The 8,408-nt window shown below is 61.2% G+C and overlaps 2 protein-coding genes across 2 annotated transcripts; one reads left to right on the top strand and one right to left on the bottom strand.

The window, feature by feature from the left end:
• The first annotated feature begins 812 nt into the window (after window positions 1–812).
• Window positions 813–6,901, top strand: NAALADL1 (N-acetylated alpha-linked acidic dipeptidase like 1). Its single transcript, XM_044685208.1, has 18 exons — window positions 813–1,009; window positions 1,160–1,332; window positions 1,554–1,675; window positions 2,001–2,123; window positions 2,648–2,931; window positions 3,175–3,279; window positions 3,578–3,663; window positions 3,775–3,894; window positions 4,255–4,340; window positions 4,417–4,480; window positions 4,631–4,698; window positions 4,800–4,891; window positions 5,122–5,212; window positions 5,462–5,543; window positions 5,625–5,798; window positions 5,887–5,974; window positions 6,407–6,499; window positions 6,619–6,901. Exons 1-18 carry the CDS (start codon window positions 813–815, stop codon window positions 6,803–6,805), a joined length of 2,235 nt encoding a protein of 744 aa, XP_044541143.1. The 3' UTR covers window positions 6,806–6,901.
• A 15-nt stretch (window positions 6,902–6,916) lies between these two features.
• Window positions 6,917–8,405, bottom strand: SAC3D1 (SAC3 domain containing 1; the record flags this gene model as incomplete). The annotated part of the gene is made up of 2 exons (XM_044685209.1): window positions 6,917–7,759; window positions 7,919–8,405. Coding segments are annotated over 2 exons (1,065 nt in total), but the record flags the coding sequence as incomplete, so codon positions are not given.
• Window positions 8,406–8,408: the final 3 nt, after the last annotated feature.

The following is an 8,408-nucleotide window of genomic DNA, read 5'->3' as shown; positions in this document are numbered from 1 at the left end:
GGCCTCAGACACTTCCCAGCTGTGTGACCCTGGGCAAGTCACTTGACCCCCATTGCCTACCCTGACCACTCTTCCACCTATAAGTCAATACACAGAAGTTAAAGGGTTTAAAATTTAAAAAAAAAAAATATGAGCTGGAGAAGGAGACGATCGACCTCACCATATCTTCACCCAGAAAACCCCAAACGGCGCCATGAGGGGTAGGACAAGCCTGAGAGCTCCGGATGACGACAAAATGAAGATCATGACAGCACCTCCCTCTTAGGGTTGTGGTGAGGATTGATCAGATAAGGATCGTCGCGTGCTTGGCACACAGTAGGCGCTTGCTAAATTCTTATTCCCTCCCTCCCTTCCCAGAAGTTTCTCGAGCTGGGCAGTGTCACGACTAGGCTGTCACTGTACCAAGAGAGTTTGGGCAGCTGTCCAGAGGATGACCTGCGGAGGAGGAAGGGTGCACCTGGCAGTGCCCACAAGGGATGATGAGTTCTGGAGGATGAGAGCAGAGGAGGGAAGGGATCCTTGGAGAGCTATTGTGGAAGGCGAATGGCCCTGCCTTGGTCACGCATGGGGAGGTGAGTGGGGACAGAGAGGGAAAGCTGAGGCTGGCTGAGGCAGCAGCACACCTGGCCGGTAGCCCCTCTAAGGTCCTCTACGTGGAGATGGCTGGTTCCCTGGAATCGTGGCACCCCTATTTCTCTCCACCTCCAGGCAGGTGCAAAGGGCAGGTCCTCCAGGGTAATAGTTAACCAGGGTCATGGCCACCCCGTCTATAAGAAGTCCCCAGCCTGCACTGGTAGGGATTTCCTTGCATCATGCAGTGGTGGAAAGGGACCTTGTTGGCGCTGGGGGTCGCTGCCCTCTTTAGCCTGGGCATCATCTTGGGACATTTCGCCATTCCCAAGAAGGCCGAGCCAACCGGCCCCACCAGCCTCAGCCAAGATCTGGATCAGGAGCTGCTGGACAATGTCATGAGCCAACTGGATGCCAGCAGGATCCGGGAGAACCTCAGGTGCGAAAGGAGGCGGCTGTCCCCAGCATCTCCGTCCACGGTGCCCCAGGCCCCCGCTCCTCCAGGCTGCTCCCCCACCGCCCAGGGTCCTCGTGACGAGCCGGGGCCCCCGGGCCCCCCCTGAGCGGACCCCCTCGTGCCTCCCTGCAGGGAGCTGTCCTTGAAGCCCCATCTGGCCACCAGCTCGAGGGATGACTACCTTGTAGAGCTCTTTCTGGAAAGGTGGCAGAACCCCGAGTGGGGGCTGGATGCTGCCAGGAAGGGGGTCTACGAGGTGCTACTGTCCTTCCCGAGCCAGGAGCAGCCCAACAGCGTTCAAGTGGGTAAGGCTCTGCCCGACGGGGATCCACGAGCCCGGGAGCCCAAACCTGGAGTCAGAGCCAGCCGGCCTCCTGGGGGATGTGGGCTCAGAAGAGCAGAGTTCAAATTCTGCCACACCGCCGCGTGATTTCTTCTGTACAACTAGCCTGTCCTAGCGGCTTCGGGAGGGCTCAGTTCCTTCCGGTTCTCCCATGCTAAGGTCTAACATCCTGCTTCCCCACAGTGAGCCCTCAGGGACAGATTCTCTTCAATGCCCGGCAGAGCGAGGAGAACCTGACTGGGGAGCAGGGAGACCCAGACGTGGTACCGCCCTATGCGGCTTATGCCCCACCAGGGTCCCCTCAGGTACGGGCCCTCCAGCTCCCCTTCCTGGGCAAGGGGACCCGCCAGTTAACCCTCCAGCTTTCTCTCTGGATCTGGAGTTGGGAGACCCAGCAGAAATGACAAAACTTTTGGCCATGTCCTGGCAGGGTGTCCTTGGGCAAGTCCCTTCCCCGCTGGGGGCCCCTATCTTCCTTTTTTCAGTAAAAGGTGGTCGATGGGTTCTCAGATCCTTTGGACCTTTCTCTTACATACGGCTCTTCCTACCCCACCCAGCCTCATCTCTTGTTTCCCCCCGGCTTCCTCCAGGCCAGGCTTGGAGCTCTAACTTCTTGTTCCTTGGGCCCAGGGTCCTCTGGTCTACGCCAACAGAGGCTCGGAGGAAGATTACGCCCACTTGGAGAGTCGGGGCATTAATCTCAACGGCACCATAGCCCTGACTCGCTACGGTGGGGTTGGGCGAGGGGCCAAGGTGAGCTGGCATGCGATGCCTCCTGGGAGGGGACACTGACACCCGGAAAGAGAGCAGGGGCGTGGCATGGCCCAGCTGGGTTCTGATCCTGGCTCCGCTATTAACTGTCCCCTAAATGGGTTGGCCCATTTGCCCACTCTGGAAGGGCCTTCCTTTTCCCTCTCCCCTCCAGCGGGCATCGCCTTTCAGGCCAGGCTATGGGACGCCCCTAATATGAGGGGGTTGAGAGATCCTTGAAAGAGATTTCCAAATGCGTTTGAATTCCAGGACCCGAACCTTTGCCTCCTTCCCAGGAGCCTCACTGGGCCTGTAGCTCCCAGTTCCTGGAAGGGGCCTCTGGGAGGTGAGGGCAGGCTGGGCCCAGGCTTTCTGTAAAATGACGGGGTTCACCCAGCTGTTGAGCTGGGACTCCACTCATGAGGTTATTGAGCCTTATTTGGCCCCAGAGCAAGAGGATGGGAGCCTGGGGACAGAAGAGAGGACGGAGGGAGACCGGCACCGTCACTGTCCTCTGTCCCCTGCAGGCCGTGAATGGAGCCAAGCATGGGGTGGCTGGACTTCTGGTCTACACGGACCCTGGGGACATCAATGACGGCCTGAGCTTTCCTAATGAGACATTTCCAAACTCCTGGGCACTGCCTCCTTCAGGGGTGGAGCGGGGTTCTTATTATGAGCATTTTGGGGACCCTCTAACCCCTTACTTTCCGGCTACCCCTTCTGGTTTCCGCCTAGAGACAGCAGAAATCCAGGGCTTCCCCCCAATCCCCACCCAGCCAATAGGCTTTGAGGATGCCCAAACACTACTCTGGTGAGCTTCCCTTCTCATCTGCTTGGGGCGGGGTGGGGGGGGCTTCTGGGGTTATACCTTGCTTTTTACTCCCAGGGAGATCAGCTCTAGACCCCTTGGCTAGGCGGTGAGATGAGGCAAGCTTCTTGGGCAAGCCCTTTCCCTCTGTGGGCCTCAGTTTCCCCACCTGTCACGAGGGGCTGCCAGATGTTCTCTAAGGTTACTTCCTTGTTCCATGTTCCTAACCCTTTGTCTCCTTCCCAGTAACCTCAATGGGGATCTAGCTCCTAATGCCTGGCAGGGGGCCCTGGGATGTGACTACAGGCTGGGACCAGGCTTCCTGGACAATGGGACGTTTCCCCAGGATAGGTGAGGAAGGGACCCCCTCCTTTTGGTGTCCTTGGCCTCTTCCTTCCTCTCTTTGACTCCAGCTTCTCTCCATCACGTAGGACTTGTCCCCTCCTCAGGCTCATTGTTCCCCACAGAATTTCAGGGCTGGGAGAGAGGGACCCTCGGGCCTCCCCTTCAGTGCTGGGGTAGCATCTAGGAGGTGTCCTTGACCAGGACTCGTCCAGCCTCGGATTGCCCTGCTCTCTCTCTTCCCACCCCCTTGCCTTTGCCTTTTCTCTCCTTTTTGGTTTATGACCTCTTCGCCTTTCCCCTAAAGTCAGGTGAACGTCACTGTTTACAACCGGCTAGAACTCCGGAATTCCTCCAACGTCCTGGGCATCATCCGGGGGGCCGTGGAGCCTGGTGAGGAAGCCCCTCTGCCAACTTGCCGCCATACTCCCAGCGAGCCCTGGGAATGAACCCCTGCTCCAGCCTCGGCCCCTTCTGCTCACCCTCTTGCCTCCTCTGGCCCAGACCGCTACATCCTCTACGGGAACCATCGGGACAGCTGGGTACATGGGGCTGTGGACCCCAGCAGTGGCTCTGCCGTACTCTTGGAGATTTCCCGAGTGCTGGGGACCCTGGTGAAGAAGGGTAAGACTACGGCCCCGGCCCACGGACCTCCCTCAAACTCCCCGAGCTTCCTTCCATCTTTTACCCCCCTTTCCTCACGTTTCCCTCCTCCCAACCTCCCTCTGACCTCATCGCCCTGGATTTGCTCCTGATCCCGTCATTGCTGTCGCCTGCCAAGACCTTGGGCCCATTTCCGCCCCGGTGAAATGATGGGGTTGGACCAGGGGGCCAGTTCAGAAGCTCTCTACGGGCTGATGAATTGGATTCTCCTAAGGCAGCTTCCGGAGGGCCCCCCCACCCCACGTCCCATCACTGCCTCGTTCCCGCGCCACGCTCCGAGGACCCCCAGAGCTCTGCCGCCCAACTTTCTGTCTCCTCCAGGAAAGTGGCGACCTCGCCGGACAATCGTGTTTGCAAGTTGGGGAGCTGAAGAGTTTGGCCTCATCGGCTCCACCGAGTTCACAGAAGTGAGTGACCCCATGGACTGGGCAGGAGGGAGGCTGGAGGGAGCTGACCGGCTGACCTCTGCTCTCCGATCCCCAGGAGTTCTTTACCAAGCTGCAGGAGCGCGCGGTGGCATATATCAATGTGGACATCGCTGTGTTTGGTAGGGCCAAGAAAGCCAGAGCCCGCGAACTCGGGGGGTCTGTGAGTCAGGTTCTGGGGCGAGATCAAGGGGCAGCACCCCAGGGCTCTGCTCACAGGAAGTGGGGGGCAAGGGAGGGGCACTAACTTCTCTTCACTCCTCCTTCCTCAGCCAATGCTACCCTGAGGGCCCAGGGGACCCCCCCTGTCCAGAGTGTTATCTTTTCTGCAGCCAAAGAGGTGCTGGGAGAGGGCAAAGGGCAAGGCTGAGGGGGAGTCTGGGTGAGAAATCTGGCCATCTGGGAAGGGCTCTCGTGCCCATTCCATCCCTACCTGCCCAGGTCAGAGCACCTGGGACCAGCAGCCTGACAGTTTATGACAACTGGCTCCAACACAGCAACCGGAGCAGCCCTGTTCACGGCCTCATACCCAGGTGAGGAGGAGCCTGCGGTCTGAGGGGACCCAGGAGCCAAATAATCCATGGATCAGCAAGCATTTATTAGGTATCTACACACTCCAGGCACTAGGCTAGACATTGGGGCTACTAATACAAACATATGGCAGCCCCAAACCTCCAGGGGCTTCCTTCCAGGGAGAAACAAGTCCATGTGTAATAAGGGGTACAAACGTAGGACTGACCCCTTTCTGTCCTTGCTTCTGCAGCCTGGGCTCACTGGGCTCCGGGAGTGACTACGCAGCCTTCGTCCACTTCCTGGGAATCTCCTCCATGGACATTGCCTACACCTATGATCAGGTGAGCGAGGTCCCTGGGGGCCCAGACACAACTTTCCCACAGGCCGGACCCCCTCCGTTCCCAGCTGCTCCAGTGCCCCCAACTGGCTCATTCCTCCCCCCCACCCCGAGGTGCTCCAGCTAAAAATCCCCAGCTTTGCCTATGGCCATTGGGTGTCTGTGTCACATCCATTATTCCTGAGGCTCCTCATCCTCACCCTGGGCCTGTCTGCTGGACTGAGCCCCTTCCCCCCTTCCCTCACTCCCCCAGAGCAAGACTTCGGCCCGGATCTACCCCACCTACCACACTGCCTTCGACACCTTCCAGTACGTGGAGACGTTTCTTGACCCCGGTGAGTGGGAGGCTGAGGGGAGCCAGAGTGGAGAGCTCGGGGAGCAGGGCTGACCCCGCCTCTGTGCCTCTCTGTGGACAGGCTTCACCAGCCACCAGGCCGTAGCCCGAACAGCTGCCAATGTCCTGCTGCGTCTCAGCGACAGCCTCCTGTTGCCCTTCCGAGTCAGCGACTACAATGAGACGCTCTGGAGCTTCCTACAGGCGGCCCAGGAGGGCCTGGAGCCCACTCTAACCCAGAACAACATCAGCCTGGGTACTGGACAGCTCCTTCCACCCCAGACCAGTGCCACCTGTCCCGGGCCCTCCTTGGCTGAGCAAGATGCCCTCTCCTCCCCCTGCAGGGCCCCTGGTGACAGCTGTTAAAAGGTTTGAACAGGCAGCGGCTACCCTGGACCACCTCGCTGAGACCCTCAAGGAGAACCCGTCCGAGTGAGTTCCTGGTCTGAGACACGGGGAGAGGGCCCGAGGATGCATCGCGTCCCATCCCCAGCCTGGGCTGGGCCAGACAAAGGCCACCTTTAGCTTACTTGGTCTTCCCCCTACATGGCACCCACTGTCACCCAGGAGTGAGGTGATGAGGACCTGTCCTGGGCTGGGGCTGTCCCAGAAGCCATGGGAGGTGCTGCAGAGGTGAACGTGACCAGCCCTGGCACCCTATTGGGTATGGGGGGGGCAGTGAGGGTTGGGAGGGGCTGGTGCCCTGCTGGTGGCCCTTCTTTGTGTCCCCTCCGTTGCCACCAGCTTCTTGCCTGTGTCCCTGGGGCTTAGCCCAAGGTCTGGCACATGGTGGTGGTGGGGGAGATAACTGGTGCCATCTGCGAGGCCTCTCTGACCCTCCTTTTCCCCCTTGCCTCCTCCCAGCCCTCTGAAGGTCCGGATGGTGAATGACCAGCTCATGCTCTTGGAACGAGCTTTCCTGAACTCCCGGGCCTTCCCTGAAGAATACTACTACAGGTGAGGGTACCCTGGCATGTGTGGGCCTGGCACACCCCCCTCCTGCTAGGAGCCTCGGGTATGCTGGCAACCGAACCCCCCCCCACCAAGCTTCCTGGCCCTCTCCTCTCTCCCTACAGCCACGTGCTCTGGGGCCCCCGAACGTCTACCGTGTCCACGTTCCCTGGCCTGGCCAATGCCTGCCTTGAGGCCATGAATTCCCCGAGTGACCTGACCACTTGGGCCGCTGTGAGGAAGCAGCTCAGCATTGCAGTGATGGCCGTGGAGGGGGCAGCAGCCTCCCTGGAGTCCGTGGCCTCTTTTTGACCCTGTGAGATGCCTGCCATGCCCCATCCGGGCTGGGCTGTCCCCCTTTCCCTAAGATCTGTCCCCTGTCAATGCTGTCTGTTCAAGAGAGCTTGAAAACCGTAAGCCTGTAAGAAGGTCCTTTATTATTAGCCTCAGCCTCCCTGAGGCACTCTTTCTCTGCGGAGAGGTCCAAGCGGGGCAGGAGACTCTGGGCTGAGTTCAAATCCCTCCACATCACAAGGCCCGGTGATGGAGGGTGCTCTGATGCAGGGCAGGGCTGCTGCGGGTCTCATTCACCTCCAAGGAATCCATTTTCCCCTCCGGCCTGACCCAGCCTCATACTTACTGAGTCGGGAGGGGGCCTGGGCTGAGGATGTTGGGGCCGCTCTCCCCTTCACCTAGGCGTCCTGGGATGGGCTTCCTCCGCCTCCTGCTCAGTCTGGGGAAGGTCCGCAGTGACCCCCACCCGGTCCCCCGCCCCCGACTCCGAGTCTTCCGCTGCCTCCCCCATGACCACCTGCTCCAGAGTCTGCCCCCTTAACTTGCTGTTCACCAGCAGGCTACAGGACAGGGCTGGGAGGGGCGCGTTCTCGGAGAAGTGGCCCCGCACGAACAGGGCCCGCTCCTCCCCGGCTTTCCCCTCCACGTCCAGCCCGTGGGCCTGGCACAGCGCCTTGGTCTCCGCTAAGCTGTCCATGGCAAGGAGGCGGGCCAGGTGGGCCAGCGGGTAAGATTGGCCACTGGGAACGCCCAGGGCCCGGGCCAGAGCGGCCAAGGCTCTGCTGCGGGCCGGTCCTACATGGCGCTGGACGGCAAGGCTAGGCAGGTAAGGCAGGGCCCGGAGAAGGCGGAAGAGGCGCGCGGCGTTGCCCTCTCGGAAGGCGGCATCCACAGCCAGGGCTTCGCACAGGGCAGGGCAGGAGCGCAAGCCTCGGGGCAGTAGCAGGATCTGGTTCAGGGCCTCCACAGAGCCTGCAGGGAGGGAGGGAGGAGGACCATGGACAGCGCCGTGACTGGAGCCGCCAGGGACAGGGACAGTCTGAGCCTCCCTCCCGGCCTCCATCCTCGGAGCCCTCCTCCCCGTGGGCCTCAGTGTCCCCATCTGCACTAGGGGCCAGCCCCACCACTCACCGAGGTTATAGAGCAGGAAGAGGCCTTGGAAAAAGCCCTGGCGCGGATGGGCCTCGGGGCCGGGGGTGTCTGCATAGCAGCGGCGCAAGGAGCCAAAGGCCTCCTGCATCTGCGCGTGCAGCAGCTGTGGGTCCAGCCCCGAGTCCGGGCACCGGGCGGTACCGCCACCAGACGGGCCCGCTACGCACAGTTGACAGGCGAGCGCGGCCTCGAGCACGGCGGCGGCATCTGGCGGGGGCGCGGTGGGCTGCAGGAGCAGGTCCAGGCGCACTGCGCGCAGCCGGTCCCACACAAAAGCAGCCACATCGGGCGCGGGCACGTCGGCCCTGCCAGCTACCTCTGCCGCCAGGTAGCGCACAGTGGCGAGCAGAACGTGCGGCGGCCGCAGCTGGCTCGGGGGAGGCCGCGCCTTGCCAGCCGCTGGCCGCGCGTACTCCTTGACAGCGCGCGCCGGGGCGGCTTCCAGGCGGTGCAGGCGCCGCTGCTGCTC

This window comes from Gracilinanus agilis, unplaced genomic scaffold, assembly GCF_016433145.1.
Source record: "Gracilinanus agilis isolate LMUSP501 unplaced genomic scaffold, AgileGrace unplaced_scaffold7081, whole genome shotgun sequence".
In the NCBI taxonomy this organism is placed as follows: domain Eukaryota; kingdom Metazoa; phylum Chordata; class Mammalia; order Didelphimorphia; family Didelphidae; genus Gracilinanus; species Gracilinanus agilis.
This window is presented reverse-complemented; position numbering and strand designations above follow the sequence as displayed.

Coding starts and splice junctions, on each gene's coding strand:
- NAALADL1 (XM_044685208.1), top strand. CDS start 813: ATGCAGTGGTGGAAAGGGACCTTGTTGGCGCTGGGGGTCGCTGCCCTC. Junction 1,333..1,553: donor GCCCAACAGCGTTCAAGTGG/GTAAGGCTCTGC, acceptor GCTTCCCCACAG/TGAGCCCTCAGGGACAGATT. Junction 5,799..5,886: donor CCAGAACAACATCAGCCTGG/GTACTGGACAGC, acceptor CTCCCCCTGCAG/GGCCCCTGGTGACAGCTGTT.